Here is a 25,285-nt window from a genome sequence, read left to right as displayed (position 1 = left end):
AGACGTATTTTAGATTTCCTGATCAATAATGCTATCCGATTCTTCGTGTACCTGTTCCCTGAAGGGTTTCCGTCAGGATGACGTTATCCTGCATGTACTGTAATTCGTGGTGGACTTCCAGTGGTATGGGATGGGCTTAACCACTTTATTCACCCAATGCAATTAATAGTGAAGGTTTTAATCCAGATATGAGTGTGGGTTATATGTGGAAAACCCCTGATGTCCTATTGAAAATAAAGCTGTAGTCATGGGCTCGTGCAGAATAAGGACAAGGGCACGGAGATGTTGTCCTAAAGGGTTAATCAATGCAGTTTGGTGTAGACCAGGGGTGCTCAATTCCACTCAAGTGCCCCCCCCAACAGGTCAGGTTTTCAGGATATCGCAGCTTCAGCACAGGTGGCTCAATCAGCTACGGAAGCAGGGACTAATTGAGCAACCAGGGCTGAAGCACGGATAACCTGAAAACCTGACCTGTTGGGGGGAGGGGGGCTTGAGGTTTGGAGTTGAGCACCCCCTGATAAAGACTATGCATTTTAGATTTTTTTTTATTGTGGCGGTTACGGAGAAGTCTTAGGTCGTGTTTTATAGTGGGCACGACGGCGCGCGCTTGGCTCGAACAACAGACCTCTTCTCTATGAGGCTGCCCATAGTGTGTGCGATCGATTTTAAGGGCGACCGCGTGGCACATTTTTGAAAAGACAAATAATTTTGGCGTTTTTCGCATCACGTGCGCGGCTCAGCCAATGAAGGCGAACTGCTGACGCGACGCCACGCCTCCCCGTCGCGCAAACCCAACGCTCACAAATCGCTGGAGCAAAAGGTGCGCGCGGCGCCGTGTGCTCACGCCCACTATAAACGCGGCCTTAAAATAAAGCTTTTATCTTCATATTTTCTTTCCAGTCTTCTTTCTTTTAAGTAGCGATGTCCCATGTGCTCTATAGCAAATAATGAATTTTCCCCAGACAACAAAGACATGGGAAATCCCCTAATTTGTGGTACTCCCGCAAGGGTTATACCTGGGTTTTTCTTAGCCCACAGTGAGAAAGGATTACCTATTCAACACAACAACACAAGTCACTGGCCTGGCGCGCTTACCATCTTACTTTTACATCTGTGATTGTGTTTATTCAGGGCAGTCTGTGTATAATAATTGTATTAAAAGGCAAATAATAGTCATATACTCTATTGCAGGGGTGGCCAACTCCTGTCCTCAAGGGCCACCAACAGCTTGGGTTTTAAGGATATCCCTGCTTCAGCACAGGTGTCTTGTCAGTGTGACTAAGCCACCTGTGTTGAATCAGCGATATCCTGATAATGGCCATTGAGGACTGGGGTTGGCTACCCCCTACTCTATTGCAACTACAAGGTCCTTAACTGTATATATCTATGCAGATGTGATCCCATCAGGGTTACTATGACCTATACACCGCTCCTTGGGAAACAATGAGGTTCTGTTTGTCCGCGACACTCTTTATAACCTCTGAGCCCTGACAGGCCACACAACTTTGGAAAAAGGTAGACCCAACACAAGCACGGAAATGTTTTGTTCCCGAGAGCCTACTCCCTAAATGAGTCCCTGAGGCTGCGGGAGTCGTAGTCAGCGTCTTCGAGGCGCATGCAACGTTTCCTGTGACTTAATCCATATTAAATGTCTTGGATGTGTAGTCCATGAACATGTATGCTTTTGGTAACTTCATGTGGCTATGTATGGCAGAACAAAGTGCCCTGGGCTTTTTCTTACTATTTTTTTTTTGGTCCCCTTCATTTGCAGATACAATTCTATACAAAGTGCTGCAGAATATATCCAAAGCGTAGTCGTGTATTTTAGAGAGCTTTTGTGACCATACTTTGCCAGTCTCCACTGCTAGCACTCTTGTTTCCCAACTTACCTGCATCATGTGCTGCTCCTGTGCCACTGCTGTGAGTTGTTGAATGGGGGGAGGGGAGTTGAGATCAGACAGTAAGGCGGTATGAGATGCCAGAACATACAGTTCTGTCGAGTAAACAGCAGGAAGAAGGCATGCTGTGTCAACAGTGGGGTTTAGAGCTCAGCAGCTAACAAAAATGGCTTCTGGGTGTGCTACAGGGACAGCCTGCAAGTGGACTAGTTCTGCTGAACCCACACATTGTACACCCTGAAATGAATACCCCACAGGACTGCAAAGGAGTGCTATGCAAAGCATTATTAGCATAGGACCTAAACCGAGAGTGGGCTTGTAATACAGACTTTGGTTACGCAGAACGAGCACCGTCGGGGGCAGTTGTAAGATCTGGTTTTCCCCAGGACGGAATAATTTGTGTTTATGGTGGAGAATTGTAAAGATATATATATATATATAATTATTATTATTTTTCATGCTATCTGCCATTATTGATGTCTCAAAGTCCAAATAATCTGTTCAATCAGAGACCTCTCACCTTACACAACCTTTTGTATAAGCGAGCAGGACAAAATCGGATAAACCCAAAGCAGAGGGAATATTTGGTTCTTGAGTTATTTATGGAGACACTGGTCAAAGAGGGGAAATCATTCTGCATACTGCTTTATTTTGTGCTCTACACTTTTTTTTCTCTCAAATTAACCCCATCTGCCCTAGTATTAAAGGAGTGAAGAAAAGTGTTTTTCATGCAAAATAATTTGAAAACAAAAGATTCTTATCACAGTGTATTTTAACGGACTCTGTTTGGAAAGGCCTAGCTAGCACAATGTGTTTTTTAGGAAGGATCCGATTGTCAAACCACCTCCCCCTTTTGTTCCCCCCCCCCTTTTTTTTTTTTTCCTGCATGCGATTAAAACAAACTGCTTTATGTTCCTGTGAAATAAATAAAAATGGCAGGTCACTGAGTGTCTATCTGTAAACAACACTGAAGAAATGGCAGTGAATGGGAGAGGCGAGCATGCTCAGGAGAAGCCTGTAGGGGGAGGCGGTTGGGGAAAGACGATCTAATTCATCGCAATCCTTGGGATTGAAGGAAAAGACCAGGCTTCATTTTATTGACAGAGCAGAAACAATACTTCAGGGACTGCCATAGTAGGCCCGAGACTTGCAGTTTTACACCTGGGGTACTTCTGCCTTCTCTCTCTCTCACTTTGTATCCTGTGCACAATATGTCTGAGGCCTCTGGAAGAGCAGTTTGTAAGATCTTCACTGCAATGATTAATTCTTGGGTACTGGTTTGAAGCCAACATTTTTTTTTTTCCGCCCCTCACTCCCGATGAGAAGCTTTATCTTGAGGGCGATCTGCTGCATTCCATGTTACCAACCCGTCTTCTTTCTTCAATTAGAAGGCTTGTGTTTTCAAGGGAAGTACCTTGGGTGGCTGTGGAAAGAGAAGGCTGTGGCCTTTGCTGGACGAGGAAGTGCCAGAAAGATGTGCATGTGTAGCTTGGGCAAGCATTGAAGCAAGTCCCGTGTTTGGGTTGTCGGGGTATTGGCTTCACTGAACTGCGCCAGCATGCTTTGGATTTACATCTACGGTACATTTCTGTTCTAGAAATCTTGTTGACGAAAAACCAGCGTAGAAGCCAAGAATGGGCTGCAAGTAGCAGATACAATTGCCTATTTTTTAACTGTGCTTCATTGTCTGGCCTGGGAAAAAAAAAAGTTTAAAAGAAGCAATTCATCAAGATGTAGTCATGTCAATTTGCAGCCTCTCATTTTGTTCCTTAACTTGTGTTGCTACTATTCTTTCCCTACCTTTTTTCCCAACACTGCTTGGAAAAAATAATTGAGAAGTTTAAAATAAGGATTGGGTTGGTTCATATTAGACTAGGCTTTCAATGACTTTGACATAGTTACCAGACTGTCTAATGCAAGGCTACTTAATCCACACTCTTAGTACCTTCTGCTTTTACAAACAGTGTGGCCCTATCTGTGTTCTTGAAGAGCATGCAATACTGCAAGTCTGTGTGATCTGACCGGATTCCATTAATATCAATACTTTCCAATGGAACATGATTGTGTGAATTCCAGCACAGGCCTTTACAGCCATACAAAACCTCTTTGCATTCCGGGTTATGAGGAGATAGTGCTTATTGTACAGCTAAAGGGCAGTTTTACTGTTTACCCTTCCCGGGTATTAATAATGCATATTGTGGTTTTCAGCTTGCACAGACCTAGCAAGGGGAAGTGTTGATATGGTCAGATAGATGTTGTATTTAATGGGATTGTATACCAAATCGGGTAACTGATTTGAGCAGAGAAAGTGATAGGATGGCATTATATGCTTTGAATTAAAACAAAATGGTCTCTGACAGTTTGGTATTTGTGTACTTGTAGTGTTTACAATAGTTTTCACTAATGTAGGGATACCTATGCATGACATCTAGGTATCTGGTCTACAATCTAGGATTGTTTAATCCATACATTATGAGTGCAGTGGTAAAAATCTATTGATAGGCAATTTTGTTACAATTTGGGCAGGTTGTCCCTGTGTCCCTGTATGTGGACAACACATGGAGTGGGACTTCTTGTTCCAAAGGCATTGTTCTCCTAAAGCATAACCTCCTTTGCTGTTCTATTTGGTTTTACTGAAGGGGCCCTTTTAGCATTCTGCTTATAAACGGTGTAGTTGAAAGCATTTTCTCTATATCTCAGAAGGATCCTGCTGCCTTAAAACTTAAAGATCAAACATTGGTAGTATCCTGTATGTTCAAAAATTCTCCAGGGTTCTTCTGAAGAATGATGCAGCTTGGGGTGTTCCAACTAGATAACTTGCTCAAAACAATAAGCATTGTGTTAGCAGTTTGTATTTAAAAAAAACAAACATTTTGTGTGCTTTTCTCAATTGTATGGTGCCTGGAATACATACCATCTCCTTTGGCCAAGGAGCATGTTTGAGCTTGGAGCCTGACAGCAAGTAGAAGGGCTGCTTAATCACCGAGTCAGTGGAATGAAAGAGGACGGGCTCTACAGGAAGGTGGGAAGGTAGCAGGGACTCTTATCGTGAAGCAGACCAGTGCTATGCAGTTGGCTTTTGTTGGGGCTGCCTCCATCAGCCGACATTTTCCTGGGTGGGTGCAATGCTGCCTCTGCCAATCACAAGGTTGCTAATGGGGGCCTGGTGGAGTGCAGGCACAAGGAAACTTGGCTTTTGGAGGGGGGGGGGAGATGGAAGGTATTGCAGAAAGTTACAGGCAGCAAGTTCTGGTGAGGGAGCAGGGAGATGGTGTGTAGAGTCAGCTGACCAAAATGGGTGGGCAGCTGGGATCATGTGGAGTTTAATTTTTCACATGTTTGCAATGTAACAGATCAGGGGCTGTTGTATTTGCATCAGCTTTTATTTATTATCATTTTTTAACATGTGTGTTTTCTATAGTTGCATTTGTTGGTGAAGGGGGCAGAGAGTGTCCCATTTGGGAACCGCTCGGGCTTCGAACGAAACCCCCCCAGTTCCCAGTGCTGCGCTGCCGGCTGATTTACTAGTGATTTCTGTAACACATAAATTCACTCCACCAGTCTAGACGTTGCTGCCTGCATTGTTTAAAGAACTGCAGGAATGGGATTTTTCGTGCCTAAGATCACAGACAATTGGAAGGGATCTTTGGACCTGGCTGCGCTGCTTGCAGCCTGCAGTTGGAAAGGGCTCAATAAAAAGGGTGACTTGTGAGGGACTCTCTCTTTTCACAGGGCATGTTCTTCTGAGAGGGTCTGGAGATGTTGAGGAGGATTGCTAGGTGGCAAGCACGGCTCTTGGGTAAGATTGCTTTGAGCTTTTTCTATTTTCCTATTTGTAACACAGGTACGTGCCTTTGACGCCTCCCAAAACGTGTGAGTGGTTTTTTTTTGGCTTTACTTCTGCCGATGTCAAGTTCTAAAAAGGTCAGGTGACCTAAGAAATGGGTAAGGTTCAATATAAGGCATGTCAACGGGTAGCGGTTTTTGTAGACACTGAAATGTTTTGAGTTTGTAAATTGTTGTACCGGAAGCCAGGGGCGTTTAACTCCAGTCCTCAAGCCCCCCCAACATGGATATCCCAGCGTCGGCACAGGTGACTCAATCAGACCCTTGCTTCAGCACAGGTGGCGACTGCGCCTCTGATTGAGCTACCTGTGCTGAAGCTGGGATATCCTGGAAACCTAACCTGTTGGGGGAAGTCTTGAAGATTGGAGTTGGGCTCCCCTGCAGTAAAATATACAAATATAGCAAATAATGTTAAATGCAAAGCTGCAGGAAAATAGTGAAATTAGAAGTTCGGTGTGCAATATGCGTAAGACGGTGGTGTGGTGTGAAGGAAATGGTGCCAATTCTCCGTGTCGGGTTCAATTGTCATTGTCAGAAAGTGGTCTTCAATATCTGTGCAGGTTCAACACACTTGAACGTTTCTGTTAAGCTGCTTGAGCACTTTTGATAAACTGATGCAATATCGTGTCTCCAATGTGCAGATCTATTTTGCCTAGAAAAATGTACAGACTGCTTTTCGTGCTCATCTTTCCTGATCTGTTTGCAGAAAAAAAATGTGATAAAGGTCAATTGACTCCTCCTGTTTTGAAACGGAAGACGGTAACAAAAGCAATATCCTTGTAGGCTTCCATTGACCGATATATCTTGCATACCTATAGCTGATTATTTATTAATTGAAAACCAAGCTATTTATTTTTGCTCCGCAAAGATGTCACGGTAGAAAGTTATATTGGTCTTGCTTTTATACGATTCACAGTTCTAACATTCAATGCAATAGCAGAAGTAAAGGTGTAACCCATTGGATTCATAGGAAGTCCTCTTACTTTTCCACACACAGAATTCAGCATTTTGTGCACAGTTTGGAGATCATCATACACCGTTTCTGTAGGGAATCGTCTCTGTTTGGATTTAAGCTCTGAGAAGGCTCTTTAACATGCACACAGTTATGCTCTACACATAATATTTAGCACATGGGGGAAACAGTGAGATGTGGAGGATTGGGCCTATGTCTTTACTTTTGGGAAATCTGACGTATAAGTGAGAAAGTCTTCCAAAATAAGCAGAACTAATTTGGCTACCAGACTAGGTCCTGCCACTTTGTAAAGATAGCTTGGTGACATCAGGAAAACGGCCAATGTGGCACCAACATTCTACATGTCTGCAACAAAACGCTGATGTGCTGACGTCCTGGCTGTCCTTCCTAAAGATTTGCTGTGTATGCCAAGCTTTTGAAAGGAGCAAAGGAGAAGGACAAGTGAATACATAAAATAGAACCAGACTATGTAAGATAGGAAACGTATTTGCTGTGTGTGGTATACACAGCACCCTATCTAAGAAATCACAGTGTTAAGTAAAATAAATAAAAAGGAAAGACCAGCAAGCCATACAAAGAACTATTGTATGATTCCTCCTCCATAATAAAGATGGTGATCATAAGTAAGAGGCAGTGACTATGACTATCTAGAACAGAACTTTACAAAAGCTGATCACAGATCTCCCCCCTCTAATCAATGCAGAGTATGCTATCTTCAAGTACTTGGTTAGGACTATGTTCTAGGAATATTGTGACAACGTCTAAGGAAAAAAATAATTTGGGTAATGGGCATCTTGGTTTACAGTTTTTGTGTGTGGTTAAGTCACGACTCCATAAATGTTTGTGAGAGGACTTTGTTCAGATCCAAATTACTTTAATTGAAAAAGACGAATAATTATTTAAAGCGGCAATACAGGTTGCATTGCTTGTTTACATTTTTTTTTAAATTTATATATAAATATAGGTTTGAAGCAGGGGTCTCCGGAGCTGAACCCCATTAATTTCAGCTCTGGGGACCCCCTGCTTCCAGAGATAATCCCCATAGGGGTGCTGGTATCTCTGCAGCCAGGGAACATGTGTGCCTAACATAATGGCAGTGTTTAAATGTCCCACAAGCCATTAGGAATTAGTGATGTCATCTGTTGTGTCTTCCTATTGGGCTGCATGACCTGGACATTTAAACTTCACAGAGATACCAGCATGACCTACGGGTAGGTAAGTAGCTCTGGAAGCAGGGATTCCCAGAACTGACATTATTGGGATCAGCTCCGGAGCCCCCCTTGCTTCAAACCTATAACAACAACAAAAAAGCAAGAGCTGCCATCTGGATTGCTGCTTTATGTAGCATCTACGTTTGGAGATGCCTTCCAGCCTATTCCCATGTACAGCAACATGATAGGATGTAAGAAACTTTTGGGTAAATGCACATTCTAAAGAGTATAGGTTACTTTATTGGTTATCAGTATGGGTACATGGGCGAAACACTATATATTCAGATAGTTGCGAGATTTTTTTTTCTTTTAATGCAGGGAATTCTTGGGCTACGCTTATAGCGACGATCACGTCAGGCTGCGGTCCCTAGAAAAATCAAATTGAGATGACTTCCAGCGATCGCGACCAAGCCGTCGCTCCGTCGCGTCGCGCTTACTATAAGCGCACGAGACGGCGGCAATGCATTTGTTTTGACGTGATGTCTGTCGCCGGCACTATAAGCGCAGCCTTAGGCTGAGTCCATGGTGTGGGAGACCGTGCGGAGGCGTCCGTACGGGGCACGATCAGATAGGCTTAAGGCATTGATCGCGCCCATAGACTGTGCGGACGCAGGAGGGGCACGACACGCAGGTCACGTGAGCGGTTAGCCCAATGAGAGTAAACCAGCTCCGTGACGCCCCTAGGAATGCCCCCCATGGCCCGTCGACCATGGTCAAGGAAAAAGTACCCGCTTTCCCACAGCCTCCGCACGCCTCCGTATGGGAGAAGGCACCATGGCCCGTCGGGCCTTAGTTGATATTACTTATTCTCTGGGCTTGTGTTTCCTTTTGTGCATATGTTTGTGTTGTGGTATATACACATTTACTTCGTTTAATTATATTATGTTTGCTTGTTTTCATTGTATTGTACTTGATTTTTGTTATCCCAGCTGGTTGCCTCAACAATGAGGAGATCCATATATGTTGTGATGCGCCAAATGTTGGACAGCGTCTGTAGGCCCTACACTTCATAAAGTAAAAGCCCTTGGCTATAGACTTCCCAGATGGGCAACCACTGTCTTCTAGTGGACATTAGAATAAGTGAAGTTTTGGGTGGGGGGAAAAAATCCTGTCAAGTGAGTAGTGTCTGGATCTGAATGCAATAGGTAGAGTACTATCTATACAAAAAACACATTCTTCACAAGAAAGAAGGGGGGAGGTCAGTAACAGATGAATCTCCTGTTATGTTCACCAGTGTGCTTTTTGTTTTTATTTCCTCCGTGACGTAAACTTGACTTGGTTGTAATCAATGGGGGGTGGGAGGGGGTGCCTTGGCTCCGATCCATTCACGTCAACAGGGGCAGCAAGGCCAATCTGTTCTGCCTGCTTCACTGCTGAATTACTTGTGCTGTTCTCTGGCAGATCAACGGCGGCAGAGCGGATTTCCCAGTCTGTCCCCTAGATATTAGTCCTGCTTCTGGAGTATGATATTTAGAGAAGCGGGGGTGGGTGAAGACTGTTATGAAAATGTCTTTTTTGTCAACATTGGCAGCTAATGATTTAATAGTACAGTCTTCTTAAACCTTCAAAATGGACCATGTTGCTGTTGGAGTAAAGGCCCTTTTGCATTTACTTTTGTCGGGTCTCTAATTGCTATGAAAAGCTAAACCTTCTCTGTTGATTACCAATGGTGTAGTCCGTGTGTTGCTTGTGAGATGTAATAAGACAGCAGCTTCTGACTTCCGCCAAGGTGACCCTGTTCCAAACTGCCGGCTTTCAAGTAATGGGCAGTACAGAGAGCCTCTGCCAAACTTTGTTCCTCCCACTACAGTGACATAACAGGACCCCACTTTTCTGGCCAGTTCCTGCTTACATTTCTACCGCATTGTCTTCACCTTGTTTTATATTTCTGTGTTTGTGTGTGTGTTATCATTTAGTGTGATTGGCGTGGGGTGGCTTTTTATGCTTGTCCATCCTAGTGCATTTTGTCTGTTCTCTGGTGATCAAACCCCTGTAGTATCCCCTTAAAAACAACGTGTGTGCTTATAACTCAGGGTCTCTCGCCATCTAGCCAGGGTTATCCTCCTTGTTTAAATATTTTTTTATAAGGGATTGTGTTTATTCCTCCGGTGCCTGGAGCAATTCCACAATGTTCAGTAACTTATGCATTGACTACTGAGCTTGTTTTGTTTATTTCAATGAGATACACATCCATTTAATGTTCATTTTATTCTAAAATTCTCATACCATTTTCCACGGTCTGTGTGTTTTAGGCTATCCTGTACTAGGGACACCACAGATCCCAGTGAGGGAAATGTAATTAGAAACAGACTCCTGCTGGCTTAAACTTGTGGAGGGTGGGGGGTGACATACTATAGCTGTAAGTGAAAACAAAAGACCCCTGTTTTAGACCAAGTGCAGGATCTGGCCGTTTCTTACCTTCTGTCATGTCTTCCTAAGCAAATATTATTCTGTTTCACAGCGAGTGGGGCCAAGTAAGGTGGAATCCAGGAAGGACCTGTATTTAAAGACGGAGTTGTTGAAAGATATCACCAACAGCAGAGAGGAAGGTGAGCTCTTCTCCCTGAGGTCACCATTGTTTTCTCCATAATTCTTCCAATGGGCCATACGTCTTTTAGAATAGCTAAGATACCGTGGCCAAGACTTGCTTGACCCTTCACTTCACCCGGCTAATTTTCTCACTTTTATTACAGAAGAATATATTCGTAGGCCTATATGATGCAAAATTAAATGTCGGCTTTAGTTTTGCAGAACAGTTTGTTTCCTGGCCGTGCTTTATTCTGTAGTGTCCAGTAACTGATCCAACAGGGTTTCACTTCCTGATTGGGAGGATGGAACTCAGGTGATCTACTTTTGGTCTGTATTGTCTAGTAAGGACACAGTACCTTTATATCAGTGGTCCCCAACTCCAGTCCTCAAGGACCACTAACAGTGCAGGTTTTAAGGATACCCCTGCTTAATAAGCACAGGTGACTCAATCGTTTTGACTGAACCACCTGTGCTCAAGCAGGGGCATCCTTAATACCTGCACTGTTAGTGGTCCTTGAGGACTGGAGTTGGGGACCACTGCTTTATATGAGTCAAGCACTGAAAAATATTACAAGTCCATATAGCGAATATGTGATGACTTACCTTAAAGATGTGAAGTAGCCAGAAACTGACCTTTTTTTTCTTCTAAATTTAAAAACACCTACTGGATTCGGCGTCAGCCGTCCTCGTAATATGGGTATACTGAAGACTTCCCCAGGTGTGCCTTTTATATCCACTGACCATTATATCTGATGTCATCAATGATACAGCTAAACATTTTAATATTGATGTAATACAAAAAAATACAATTATTAAACAGATAATCCCCAAAAAGACGCTGATCACTGACTCGTCCATATTTTGACATTGCACGCCAACTGTTGTATCCAATATATTTATTTCTGCAATAAACGGTTTACAGCAGGGGTGAACAACTCGAGTCCTCAACAGCCAACAAGAGGTCAGATTTTAAGGATATCCCTGCTTCAGCATAGGTGGCTGAGTCACTGAGCCACTGATTGAGCCATTTGTGCTGAAGCAGGTGTATCCTCAAAATCTGACCTTGTTGTCCCTTGAGGACTGGAGTTGGCCACTCCTGGTTACACTGTCACTGCCTCAGAGTCTAAGGTCGGCATGAACCCTTTAAATACCTATACAGTTCAAGCCTACTGCTGAACTAGGGTGATATTCCTTGAAATATGCTGGTGTATAAAGCTCACTTATTTTTCCTATGTATTTTGCTGTTTTTTTCATAGTTGATCTTTCATTGCTCTTTGTGCAATCAACATAAAATGTATTGCCATGGACAAGTGCTTAGGTAAACTACAAAAGAAGCTGTGCCATTAATAAGACTCAACACTTTACCGTTACAATATAGTGTGCAGTAAGCAACACTGTACATAGGATTTTTTACAGACACGGTAAACACATTTAAACAAAAATGGGTTTCATTTTCTTTCTACTTATTGAACTAATGCCAGGGATATCGAGAATAAATATACAGCTGAACCCCGTTATAACGTGGTGCATGGGGTCCACATAATGCGAACGTGTTATAAAGTTTTTTTGGGGGGGGGGGGCGGGAAATGGCCACCGCGGAACAGCGCTCGTAGCCTACGGCGGATCACTACCCTTCCTATTCTTTCCCCTCTACCCCGATCTGCTCCTGCCACAAATCTGCTTTAAATGTGGCTATTGTGCACAATGCACATACAGTATATAATTGAACAAATACATTTTATATACCAGTTGTTGGATATAAAAAATATATGTGTGAGGGTTCATGCTGACCATAGCAGCAGTGACGGAGACTAATAAAACATTTATTGCACAAAGAAGTATATAGGAAAAAACTGGCGTGCAAAGTCAAAATATGGACTTGATAGAGAATGGGATTGCATTGATCTGAAGTATAATTGATTACACCAGATATAATTGTCTATATAAGCTACACCTGAGGAAGTCTTCAATGTACCTGGATGATGACGTGTGCTGGCGCTGAAACTAGTCGGTAATGTTTTTAAATGTAGAATGAAGGATTGCACATTATATTCGTCTCCCTATAGCTCTATGGTCAGTCCGTATATATTCGTTCTATGGTCTTTTTCAGTGCTTGACTACTATAAGGTACTGTTAGGTACTAGATCAGTGTTTTTCAACAAGGGTTCCTAGGAGCCGTTCGGTTCCATGGGCATCACTAAAGGGTTCTCTGTAATTTTCAGGTCATTTTAAAATTATATAAAATGCAGAAGAATTTACAATACATCTGATCTCAGACGCGCTATTAAATTTGGTTGGGGTTCCTTACAATGCACCTGATCTCAGACGCACTATAAGAGAGGGTTGGGGTTCCTTACAATGCATCTGATCTCAGACTCGCTATTAGAGAGGGTTGGGGTTCCTTACAATGCATCTGATTTCAGACACGCTATTAGAGAGGGTTGGGGTTCCTTACAATGCACCTGATCTCAGGCGCACTATTAGAGAGGATTGGGGTTCCTTACAATGCATCTGATCTCAGACTCGTGATTTGAGAGGGTTGGGGTTCCTTACAATGCATCTGATCTCAGACTCGCTATTAGAGAGGGTTGGGGTTCCTTACAATGCATCTGATCCCAGACGCGCTATTAGAGAGGGTTGGGGTTCCTTACAATGCATCTGATCCCAGACGCGCTATTAGAGAGGGTTGGGGTTCCTTAGAATTTCACATAGGGTTCTTTAACCAAAAAACTTTGAAAACCACTGTACTAGATGGCACGGATAATATTTGGATTGCCCGGTTTGCCTCTCAATCTGGAAGTTAATGCTGTTGGGTTTATTGTGTGCCCGCTGTTACCTGCGAGGGAAAGGAAATTCGTCCACGTTAATGGTTCCCTTTGTATGACTTTTCCAGTAACGGATCCCATGGCTGGAGACGAAAATTTGTCAGAGAAGCAGGTTGGCGAGACCAATGGAGCTTGTGATGGGAGTGAAGCCAAGGACCACTCTATATCTACACGTGGCACGCAGGACAGCACAAAACTCGTCCAACAGGACTCTACCTATAAAGCCTGCTGGGTCGCAGAGAATGGGATCTGTGAGCGCGATATAGGGGATAGCAGACAATACCCCCTAAAGGCAAACAATCCCACACAGACTTCTGTGATGGGGAGCAATGGGTACATTTTGAGTAAACCAGCTGCCCTGGAGCAGCCTTTAAGGACTACCAGCTCGTCTCCCCTCAGCGGCCATGCTGCTAAGACGCTGCCAGGAACGGTCAGCAAACCAAAAGCGGCCTCAAATGTATATCTACCCCCGACGCCATCTCCTGCTCCTCCCGAAAGCGGGGATGCCAGCAAGGACGAGAATACCAAGCACCCGGATGCGTCTTTTTCCGATTTGAAAGTCCACCGTGCTCGGAAAACAATGCCGAAGCCTGGCTGTAATTCGGTATGGTATTTCCAAGCCATTGTTATGACAGTATACTTTATATTTGCATAATTATCGCCTATTAGTTGGGTTTTGCGCTTTGAGTAGACCAATTTCTTTGTGGCCCAGAACAGCGTTTCACTAATTTCATTCATTTTTCACTAATTCTGGGAAACAAAAGCTGCAAGTTCATGTATAGGAAACATTTTACGTAGAATTGTGCTTCTAATCTGCTACAGAGCAGTGGGGCTTTTTTTTTTTTTTTTTTCAGCCGATGTTCCTAGGAACCATTGGGTTCCCCGGGCATCCCTAAAGGGTTCCCTGAAATATTCAGATAATATGCAAATTGTACCAAATACAAAAAAAAGTTTGCGCACCCCTGCTAGGCAATGGTATTCATGTGTCATTCTTACCAGCTCGTAGTGTGACTGTTACTTCACTTTCTAGGTATCCTGTTTTCTGTGATTCTGTATGTGTTCAGTAGCAACATGTGTTAATGCAGGGCTGACACACTTATACCTTAGACATGGCCTTCCGCTTAAGTGCACTGGTTTAAATGTCCGTCCCTTCGTCACTAGTTCAGTCTTCCTGCCACAAACATGGATTATCTGTATGTGTGTTTTTCATTTTGGTAATAACACCTCTTGCTTCTGTTGAAGTCCGTGGACGAGGACCCCAAAGATGCGAAAGATCAAATAGAAAATAAGGAAGGCAGTGCCCCCAAAAATGGTTTGGAGTGTGGGAAACCGCAACCGCTGACCCACACGGCGGCTTTTCATCAGGTGCTACCTCCGAGTGAAAGCTGCGTGACCTCGACAAAGTCTCAGTCAGGTAAGGCATGAGCGGAAGAATTGATTTCTTAATCTTGGGTTCATCATGCCATTGTCTGGAGACATTCTGTGGCCAGGACACAAGGGCAAGTCTAGATGACCTATGATGCCCGTCTAGCACTACCATTCTATGACTGGTCAACTTCACCGTTAACTATCTTTTTTTTTTTGTTTGTTTAAATTTTTTTATTGTTTTACATTCACAGATTCACAGTGTACATATCATATTGTAGTCAACAATTCGGCATTTATACACATTTGTTCAGAAAACCCTTATCTTAACATAGCTTAATGTTTTGTGTTAACTGTGCACTTTTTCATACTCTGTATTACGTTGAGATGGATTCAGATATGTACTGTAGCTTTATCCTTTTCACCTTCTAACTTATCCTTATTTTGTGGGATAGAAAAGATTAAGAGGGGTGCCAGGGTAGGGGGAAGGGGGGGGGGGAGGCGTACACAAACAGGGTCCGGGGTACCGTTAACTATCTTTTAAGAGACAGTCTAACTTTATACCTTAGCTTAACGTAACTTGCCAAACAAATCTTGCTGTCTCTACCTTTTTAACCTAAATGAATACCAAATACAGTCGTCTCACAGATAACTTAATAATAATAGCATATTCTTGTATAGCGCTGCTAGTTTTACGTAGCGCTTTAAAGAGATATTTTGCAGGCACAGGTCCCTGCCCCGTGGAGCTTACAATCTATGTTTTTGGTGCCTGAGGCACAGGGAGATAAAGTGACTTGCCCAAGGTCACAAGGAGCCGACACCGGGAATTGAACGAGGCTCATTTCTGCTTCAAACTCTCAGTGCCAGTCAGTGTCTTTACTCACTGAGCCGCTACCTCTCCCGACTTCAGAATGGGTACCAGTGGTTGGAAAGTCTCTCACAAGAATATATGATCGGGTGAGCATGGGATGCTGTGACAAATGGTAATGGTTGGAAGGTCCCTAGTGGTGATTGCCACTCCTGTATACATCGGCTTGACCGCTTATTGGCAGCAGAACGTTATATTACATTTCCGTGGCATATGGATGGCTTTTGTAGCATGTTGTGAAATCAATATGATCTGAATGATGGGTCAATAACTCCATAATGGCTCTCTCGGCCTTGTTGATGGCTGTGGTGGACCTTGCCACGGTGATGCTATCTTTAGTGGAGGAAAGGGATACATTTTTGGTTTTCCTCAGGATAGAGACAGGAAATTACAGTCTTCGCACCTTATTGAGTTCATAGTGTAGCCATTTTATGATCTCGTCAGGGTCTTCCTCATTTCACCTGCACATACAGCAAGGCCCTGCAAGGATCGTCTTTAATTTGGTAATATACAGTGTTTCCTCAATGCATCCTTCAGTGTAGAGAGATTGTGTTTTAATCCCTTCGCTGTTTGAGGACCTGGCAACAGAGCTCCTGTGGCATCAAAGGGTTTTTAGCAGTGTTGAGTTACCTCTTTTGCAGTGTCTTGTGGTTGCCTCAGAAATGGCAACCTTTCTTGCCAGTTATTTGTAAGACCGGCCCTGGAAACTTCGTGTCCGAGTGAGACCTGCTGCATAAAAAGTGTTTTTTTTGTTTTTTTTTTGTTTACGGCTTTTATTTTACAGCGGTATATAAAATGTAGTAGAGTTAGGCTGCGCTTATAGTGCCGGCGACGCGATGGCGCACCAAAACAAATGCATTGAATCGGTCGCATGCGCTTATAGTAGGTGCGACTGCGACGGAGCGATCTAAATCTCTGTAGTCAGTAGAATTTGATTTTTACAGCGACGGTCTCACCATGTGACAGGCTGTAAACAGATAGCTTCTGATGCAGGGAGAAGGGGAATGTGTGAGTGCAGGAGAGGGGTGTGTGTGTATGTGTGTGTATGTGAGTGCAGGGAGAGGGGGGATGTGTGAGTGCAGGGAGAGGGGGGGATGTGTGTGTGTGAGTGCAGGGAGAGGCGGGATGTGTGAGTGCAGGAGAGGGGTGTGTGTGTGTATGTGTGTGTATGTGAGTGCAGGGAGAGGGGGGATGTGTGAGTGCAGGGAGAGGGGGGGATGTGTGTGTGTGAGTGCAGGGAGAGGGGGGATGTGTGAGTGCAGGGAGAGAGGGATGTTTGAGTGCAGGGAGTGTGTGTGTGTGTGAGAGTGCAGGGAGAGGCGGGATGTGTGAGTGCAGGAGAGGGGTGTGTGTGTGTATGTGAGTGCAGGGAGTGGTGTGTGTGTGTGTGTGTGTATATGTGTGTATTTGAGTGCAGGGAGAGGCGGGATGTGTGAGTGCAGGAGAGGGGTGTGTGTGTATGTGTGTGTATGTGAGTGCAGGGAGAGGGGGGATGTGTGAGTGCAGGGAGAGGGGGGGATGTGTGTGTGTGTGTGTGAGTGCAGGGAGAGGGGGGATGTGTGAGTGCAGGGAGAGGGGGGGGGATGTGTGTGTGTGAGTGCAGGGGGAGGGGGGATGTGTGAGTGCAGGGAGAGGGGTGTGTGTGTGATCATGGGGGTTGGCGTCCCGGGCCCTGTGAATTGCCGTGCCCGTTTTTATTTTTTTTAAAAGCCGGCGTTTCCCATGCGCAGAGCCGAGGTCCCGGCGTGGAAAGCAGGGTATCCGGCCTGCTACCTGTGGGCCCGCTTCCAACGTGGGACGGAGGGGAAGCGCGTAGCGAGCCCGCGCCCGCCAACCCAGCTTCCCCCGCACCCACCTCCTGCCCCAGGCAGCAGCCACGGAATTAGCCTGCCAGTCTCGCCCCCTCCCCCCCCCCCCAGCCTCCTACCTCCCGCCCCGGGCACCAGCCGCAGGGATATCGGGGGCAGGGGGGGGGGAAGCGTCTGGCGGGCAAGGAAGCAGTACCCCCCCCCCCCCCGGTAAGGGACAGTCACCCACCCAGGCAGTCAGTCGCCCACCTGTCTTTTATTGAAAATATAAAAATAAACATTGCATTGATCTGTTTTCTTCTTATTGTAATACGGAGAAAAAACATTAAAGTAAAAGTTGCACGTAAAAATATTTTTCCCTGGTAGGTGCGCTAGTGCTTCGGGGGGCGGGGGCGGGCCCTGCTCCTTTCATTTGTCCTGGGCCCCATGATTTCTGTTGGCGTCCCTGTGTATGATTGTGTGTCTGTCAAGTGAAACAAACTACAGTATATTAACAACTTTAAAATAGTAAATTTTCCCGTAATTTAAAGTAAAAGTAAAGTAAATACAAAGCATACAAACAGAAATTACACCTCTGCTCCGTTTCAGCATTCCCCCTCGCTCCTGTCTCCGCCCCTCTGCCTTCCCTCTTGCCTAACGTTAACCCCCTTCCCCCTTGTAGCCAGAGACAGTCTCCAAAACTCAAATTGCAACTTTCGCAAGGGCTACGGAGACAGGCGTGCCATCCATAGCCGGCACGATAAGCGCAGCCTTAGTGACTCATGTATGTGATCTAAAAAGTGAGCGCCTTTATGCATCTGATCTCTGGGAGACAGGAAGAAGTCGATCCAGGCTACCCTTAAGGGAGGATGTTTTAAGAAGGCAAAAGAAAGACTATGTTTGAAATTAAAGCTCCATCCCCCCCTTCAGTCTATTGAGAATGAAGAGCACATTCTGATGAGCAGTTTTGACAGGGCGTGATGTTGGTTAGCTGGTGAGCTTTTTACACAGCCGTCTGTCTTCCACGATGAGGCTACATAAGGTGTCGCAGAATGGAGCAGAGTTAATCACACGACCATGCTTAATAATTAAAGTTAAAAACCTTGCCTCGTAACCTGTTGTCCTCTTGTTTTGCTTCAGCTGCAGTGGTGTCTCGAAAGAAAAAACGGAGGATGGGAACATATAGCCTGGTACCCAAGAAGAAGACCAAAGTGTTGAAGCAAAGAACTGTACTGGAAATGTTTAAGAACATCACTCATACCTCTAGCAGTCCTAAGGTGAGTGCATGTAGTTTTTCATCTGTAGACTCCTTTGAATATAAAGTTTATTATGCATTTTTGAATATCTTGGAAAGACAGGTGTATCACCTTAACGTGGCTTCCAACTAAAACAAAGCACTTGTAAAGTAAATTTAATTCTGGGACCATATATGGTGTAGATACTGCGTTATGGGTTTTGAGAGGACAACACGACTGGGAAATGAAGTCCTAGTAAAATGAACATTGCAGAGATGTAACTTTTTTTTATTTACAATTGCTTGTAAATTTCAATATCACAATATATCTTGTTCATTTGCCGACTTATTTTCTATCAGAGTGAGAAGGAGTCGGAAATCCCTCACGTCAACGGGGAAAGTGTTGAGATGGATTCTGATGAAGACGACTCCGAGGAACTGGAAGAAGACGATGATCACAGTGGAGAGGTTCCCGTATCCGAAAACACAGAGGAACCCTGTCCTCCTGAAGAAGTCACATTGGAAGCAGATGGTTTAAAGAAGGTATTCGAGTTTCTCCATGACTTGCGCCACAACATACTGGAACTAGAGCAGAGCATTTAATTGTTTAGTAAATATGCTTATTCTACGTTCCTTCCAAGGGCTACAGCCATTTTCTCTCTGTCAATTCGTTTAGATGAGCAATCATTGCTCTTTTCATATTCCCCAAAGCGTACTGCCGTTCAGAACAGGGAAATGATTTCATACAATGTTGAGTGTAATGTGCGTGTTATTATTTAGTGAAGAAATGCCTAGAGTACAGGCACTGGGGAGTTCTTAAGCATTGTGAGGTCTTCTCCCCAGCATCAGTGGTCTCCTGGCTTCGAAGCAGTCCTACTCGAAGAATAATTTGATCACAATAAAATGTATATGTTTTGCCCTCAACCCCCTGAAATATTATCATTATGAAGTCTGGACCCAAAATAACAGCCTCACGAGCAAGTTGGTCTTGGGTACATAAATATTAACAGAAATGTGAAATGTGTATGTTTTTAGTTTCCATCCCATTTTTATTCATGTGTTTAAAAAAAAAAAAAAAAATAAATAATAATATAGAAAAGGGCCCCCCTGACTGTCACTAAATATCTGTATTTGGGCAACAGTTTGGATGAGATGCTGTACCTACCATTCTACCATCGTAGCCAAAAGAATTGACTTGGCTAGCAAGGATGGTTCATGTGGATATTTTGTTTAAAAGATGGTTTGTGAAACCACAGGTCGAAGACGTCGAATCTGAAGAAGATGAAGCAGAGTCTGGGGAAGAAGAGGAGGAGGAGGAGGATGGAGAGGAGTCTGATTTGGTAAGTAATGATGCACATGTTTTGGTCATCTCCCATGAATTATATTTTGTAATCTGTATTATTTTTGTGACCTAGTGCAGTTTGTTTACAATTTGACACATTTCTAATTGTATATCTAGTAAAAGCTGCACACTGCTCAGACCACACTAACAGAATATTTAGACATGGGACGTACGCTCCTGTATTAAACATGGCCTGTGTTGCTTTAAAACTGTGTGGGGATAGATTCAGTCATACAGATGCCCTCTTTTGACACCCTAACATTGAAGCAAAAATGTGCATCTGGGCAGCACAACCAGATAGGTTTGCTATTACCTACATTTGACGTTGTTTATTAGTACAATTTGTAAATTTGTTGTCTTTTTTTTTTAATCCGGGGGAGGGGGTCAAAATCAATCTGTGTTATACAGTATGTATGAGAGTTTGTTTTTGTAGCTATTTAGTTAAAGCTCATGTACATAAGGACCCTTTTTCCGTCGTACATCCTACACAGGGATGTAGAATTTGACGGTCGATAAGAACCTCCCAATCTGCCCTTTCTACTAACACCTGTGAAACCTTTGACCCTACCAGATCCGTTGGGGTTTTTTCACATGGAGGATAGCTTGTGTCTATCCCCAAGCATTTTGCACTTCCTTACTATATTTTCCCCCACCATTTTATTGCATGTCCGCTGCAAGGATTTTCAGTTGAAGGGTGCAAAAATCTTCGTCTTCCAAACAGGTTCCTTTGGTGGAAAGGTTTACACACCATTGGGTGGGGGCCCAGGCTCTCTAATAAAGTGCGGTTGCTACAAGCTGCTTTTTGTCCTAACCCGTCACATGGCTTCTTCTTTCGCAGAGCTCCGAGTCCAGCCTAAGAAAGAAGCAGCAGAAGAAGAAGGCCCGGGCGGGAAGCCCATGGATGAAACCCTCCATGAAGCAGAAAAGGAAAAACAAGCAGAAGCCCAGCCCACTTCCTGGTAATGATCACTTTACTAGTGATGCCGGCGGCTGGCTAGATTAACAAACCTCAGGAAGTGCATCAGTGTTCCAGCTCATTCAGTCGATTTCGTTTTGCCCGTACAATTTGGCACCGCATCTACGGTTATGTTTTATTAACCCTTTTGCTGTTAGAAAAGCGCATGTATCCTGGTTTAGCAGCATCAAAAGGCACATAATCCTTCCTTGCATGTACTTTTTAGATCTTCCATGCACGTAATATTCTTTATCGCACATAAGTCAACAGGTTGCCGTTAATATATTAAAGTCTAATTCTCAGAGGACCTAAAATCCAAAATGGAAAATGAAGTTGACGAATCTGTTTTTGTTGCCTCATGGCCTGGGAAGGGCAGGGTAGGATAACATCCAATCTAGAATTGTCTCTCTCTGATGAGCATTGCCCGCCTAGGAACCTCCGACTGGGTTTAACCAAGAACTGGAGGCTCTCTGCAAAAGCCAGTCTCCTCTGTTATATCACTGTGTGGTGGAAATAAAGGAAGCTGGCGATTAAATCGGTGTATTAGCATCTTGTGTGTGGTCGATACACCAGCATGACCTGCGGCATTGTATGAAAGTGGTGGTACTATCTCGTGAAAATGTAAAAATATATATTTTTTTGAACAGGTTACTCAATATGGAGTTATTTCTATACTTCTCTTTACCCTCCTCATTTCTCTCTTCACTTGAATGGAGCTCAGAGCTTCCCTGACATGGAGACGATTATTAGGGCCAAGTGTTGATATTTTTATTCCCCCATGCAGGTGCAGAGAGCCAGGAAACAAGCATGGAATACACAGAAGTGTCTCTAGACTCCTTGGATCTAAGAGTTAAGGCAATATTATCCCCCCAATCCAAAGGTGAGTATGTATGGAAGGAGTGGGGCGGGTTTTGCTCTCTTGGGCTGCCGGATGAACTGAAAATCAGTAACGATGCATCATTGTTGGCAGGTGCTGCTCAATCCAAAATGTCAACATTGGAAGCTAGGTATTAAGCTGACAAATATAACTGCGTGCAGCGTCTGTAAATTGTTCTTTGTCCTTCGGCATCTGCACTAAATGTTTATTGGTGATTTTACCAGCTTAGCCCTGGTCGAAAATTTGGGGAACCAAAAACGGAGGCAAATGAAAGCACAATTGAGTTACTCATTCAACCACTCCGATTGCTCCATGTGAGCACGTGCAGATATTTAATGCTGACTTATACAGTTATGCACCTTTAATTCACTGATTTGCACATTCCAAAGGGCTAAAATGGTGCCACTTTAACACTGTTTTACGCATAGTCTCGTGTAACACACTAGGCTCTCTGTAATGTCACATTGTGTCTGTAATTTTATATATATAATATATATATATATATATATATATATATATATATATTATCATCACAGACACAATGTTGTGGGTTTGGGTTTTGAGCTAAATGTTAATTGGTAACAATTTTGGGGTGTCTTGTGACCCCTCCTTAGTTTTAAGCTCACCCATCCCACTTCTACTTACTCAGTAGCTTACTCTTGTCCCAGAGAGGTGGGGATAGCCTAGTTTTCATTCCCTTATTTTTTTTTGCATGCTCTTTTGTGGGGGGGAGGGGGATTCACTACAATTATTTGTGCACTTCTGGTTTTAAATGTTAACCCTTTAGACACTGCATACATGTCACACACCCCATGCTGTTGGCTGCAGTGTTGTTGTGTGTCCTCATCTCTCTATGCAGTGGAAGATATGCATAAGGCCGTGTAATGCTGCTAGCGTATTAATGGCCGAAATGGGTTTATCTCGACGTGGTCGCGCGGGCTTCAAATGTTTTGGCCGAGGGATTGAAGTCAATGACTCTCATTTAAGAAGAAAGAGTATGGATGGAATACATAGTAATGCACTAAACGTGTAATATTGGATGTAGCATTGGGCCTTTTCTTGTCTTTGTTGTAACAGACATCCCATTATTTTAGGGACAGCAGGACCGGAGTGGGCTCTTTTTAATCAGATGGAGTAGGGCTACTGCCCGCACAAAGGTAGAGAGTGGGACCACCCAAATAATTACTGTGTGACGTTTAAAATAAGCAAATAGTGGGGTTTGAGGAATTCCCCCACCTCTCTCTCCACTTTTTACCTTTTTTATTTATTTTTATTTTAATTAGTACTTTCATTGTGCCCTCTGGCTTTCTGCTCGGTGTATTGTGAAGCTGTCCTCTCTGTGCCGAAGAATTTGTCTCCATTTGATTGAATGAGACAGGGATTCTGGGAGATGGCTTATTGGTTGTAATGGGCAGTTAATGCCCAATCCATTGTGTAACAGACATTTCTTTGTGGCTGTCCTCCCATCCTGTTTTGTGTCACCCCCCCCCCCAGGTAATTTCTATCAGTTTTCAACTATAGTATTATTGCTGGACAAGTGTCTTATTGTTTATTCCAAGGGACAAAGGAACCCCAGGGTATCCGTTGTGCTATGTAGGGACTCAGTGACTGACTTGGTCAAAAGTCCCCTTATCTTCTAAAAGGGGAATTGTGAGACAACCTTATTTTTCTTGTAGCAATTGTGTGTGTGTTCCTCGTTGTACATAAGGTGACACAATTGCACAACGTTAACACCGGCCTCCGGGTGCTCTAACTTCTCTAGTGGTTCACCACTTTTGCACTGAAATGATGGAGCCCCATGGCCATTTGTGATTAACCTCTATGAATAAATGACGCCCGATTCAGGCCCTTGACTAGGTGTGCTATCTGGTTTTGTGTTCTTGCATTTCATAGTCCCTTGTCTGCCTCCGCATGAACGTTGGTATTGGAATACTGGCGATTTGTATTATAGCCAGCTTCTCTGGGGTTTTCCTAAAGATGTCGGCAGCTTGTTGTTCTGTCTCTTGGGCCATTTTTTTTTGGGGTGGGGGGGAGGGGGCCTCCCGTACTTCACTGCAATCAGATGTGTGATGCCCCCTGGTGGCCAGTTCCTACATCAAAGATAAAGATCCATCACTGGATTAAAATCCATTTTGTGCCGTCACGAAGCTCCCCGGTTTACTCGGGGGGGGATTTTGCATGCACTGCTCGTTCTCCTGCTCGCTGCAATCCTCTTAACCCGGACTCCTCACGTTTAGGGATTCTCTCGTGTGTGATATTTCGGAACGTTTGCTTTTTGTTTACACCCATGGTTTGTCCCGACCGGATGCAGGACGTGGGGAGTAGTATCACCAGTGAGGGTCTGCAGGTGGGCGTAGGCCTGCAGTGTTAAAATGATGTTTTTAGCTCTGTGTTGATAAGGGCTACACTGCTCTACATTAAACGAGAACAGAGGTCAAGAGCAATAGGGATAATGGCACAAAAGCTCGTCCATAGTGTAAGTTTTTACTTTCCTGTGGAAGCTTTCTGAACTTTTCTTAAACAGTGGCCTTCTTAACGCTATGTACATCTGTGCAGTATAATACAGTGCATACCCAGACGTGTAAGGTCTCCAGTAGCTGGCGTATAATTAAATATATGAAGAACTCTCATGCCTTTCTTTTGAAAGGCATAACACACACACACACACACACACACACACACACACACACACACACACACTTCTTCGGCACCAAAACGGATGCTCTAATTCTGCATTACAAGTGCAGTGGTGATATTGCAATAAACACCGTTGACAGAAACGGCGTGCTATGGTGCACTGCTCTGGAGCTATTACCGGCATCAAAGCGGTTAATGAAAAAGCTAGCTCTCCTCCACGTGGCTCTTGGCTGCAGTTCATTGGAGACTGTAAACTGACAGACACCACACAATGTTCATCTATGTTCTGGACCGAAACATGGACCTACAATATATCTATATGGTTAAGAGATGGTGTCTGACCGTTTAGTCTTCTACAATCACGTATATTGCTGCACGATAATTCCTTGCAGGACACTATAATTTAACGCCTATGTAACTGGAGTTCCATATGCGACATTATAAGTATTCACTCCTGGTGTTCCAGACCTTGCTGCATGGCAGTGCTATGTAGTGAGGAGCCCTGCCACCGGAGTGAATTGGCATTGATAGTTGGGCCATGCCTTAGGAGAGCTGTTATCTAGACATCAACTAAGATAAATAACATGTTTAATTTAAGTGTAAATGCAAATGAGAATTCCAAGGGAAGGGATTAAAGCTAGCGGTGCCACCTCTTTGGTCACTGACGTGGGGTGAGTAACTGGTTGTGTTTGCCTCTGAAGGGCTATCCAATGGCTCTGAAGCAGTGGAAATGGACAGCCTTCAGGAGATTCCCCTCTGTAGCTGCCGGATGGAAACCCCCCAAGAGGACGAGGTCACCGCAGAGGCTGGCGATCGCTGCATGGCCATTGAGAGCTCAGACGGCGAGGTGAGGGATCGGCAGGGGAAAGCCGGAGAGGAGGGGTACGGCCTGTGGGATGGGAGCCAGTAGACCAGTAGTTCTCGACCTTTTTTTGAGC

General features: G+C 44.1%; 1 protein-coding gene across 7 annotated transcripts in view; it reads left to right on the top strand.

Moving 5' to 3' along the window:
* LOC142472168 (histone-lysine N-methyltransferase EHMT1-like) overlaps positions 1 to 25,285 on the top strand; it is a 63,043-nt gene that overhangs the window by 14,953 nt on the left and 22,805 nt on the right. For 3 of the 7 annotated variants that reach the window (XM_075579023.1, XM_075579028.1, XM_075579022.1), the window contains exons 2-10: positions 10,390 to 10,477; positions 13,351 to 13,886; positions 14,525 to 14,696; positions 18,443 to 18,579; positions 18,897 to 19,079; positions 19,793 to 19,876; positions 20,717 to 20,837; positions 21,618 to 21,713; positions 25,049 to 25,194. In XM_075579023.1, coding sequence (XP_075435138.1) covers positions 10,390 to 10,477; positions 13,351 to 13,886; positions 14,525 to 14,696; positions 18,443 to 18,579; positions 18,897 to 19,079; positions 19,793 to 19,876; positions 20,717 to 20,837; positions 21,618 to 21,713; positions 25,049 to 25,194 — 1,563 coding nt within the window. Of the gene's footprint in view, positions 1 to 4,916; positions 5,015 to 5,070; positions 5,151 to 5,630; positions 5,698 to 10,389; positions 10,478 to 13,350; positions 13,887 to 14,524; positions 14,697 to 18,442; positions 18,580 to 18,896; positions 19,080 to 19,792; positions 19,877 to 20,716; positions 20,838 to 21,617; positions 21,714 to 25,048; positions 25,195 to 25,285 lie in introns of those variants that run through there. The other 4 variants (XM_075579027.1, XM_075579024.1, XM_075579025.1 and 1 more) reach the window with 3 other exon arrangements.

This window comes from Ascaphus truei, chromosome 21 (assembly GCF_040206685.1).
Source record: "Ascaphus truei isolate aAscTru1 chromosome 21, aAscTru1.hap1, whole genome shotgun sequence".
In the NCBI taxonomy this organism is placed as follows: Eukaryota; Metazoa; Chordata; class Amphibia; order Anura; family Ascaphidae; genus Ascaphus; species Ascaphus truei.
This window is presented reverse-complemented; position numbering and strand designations above follow the sequence as displayed.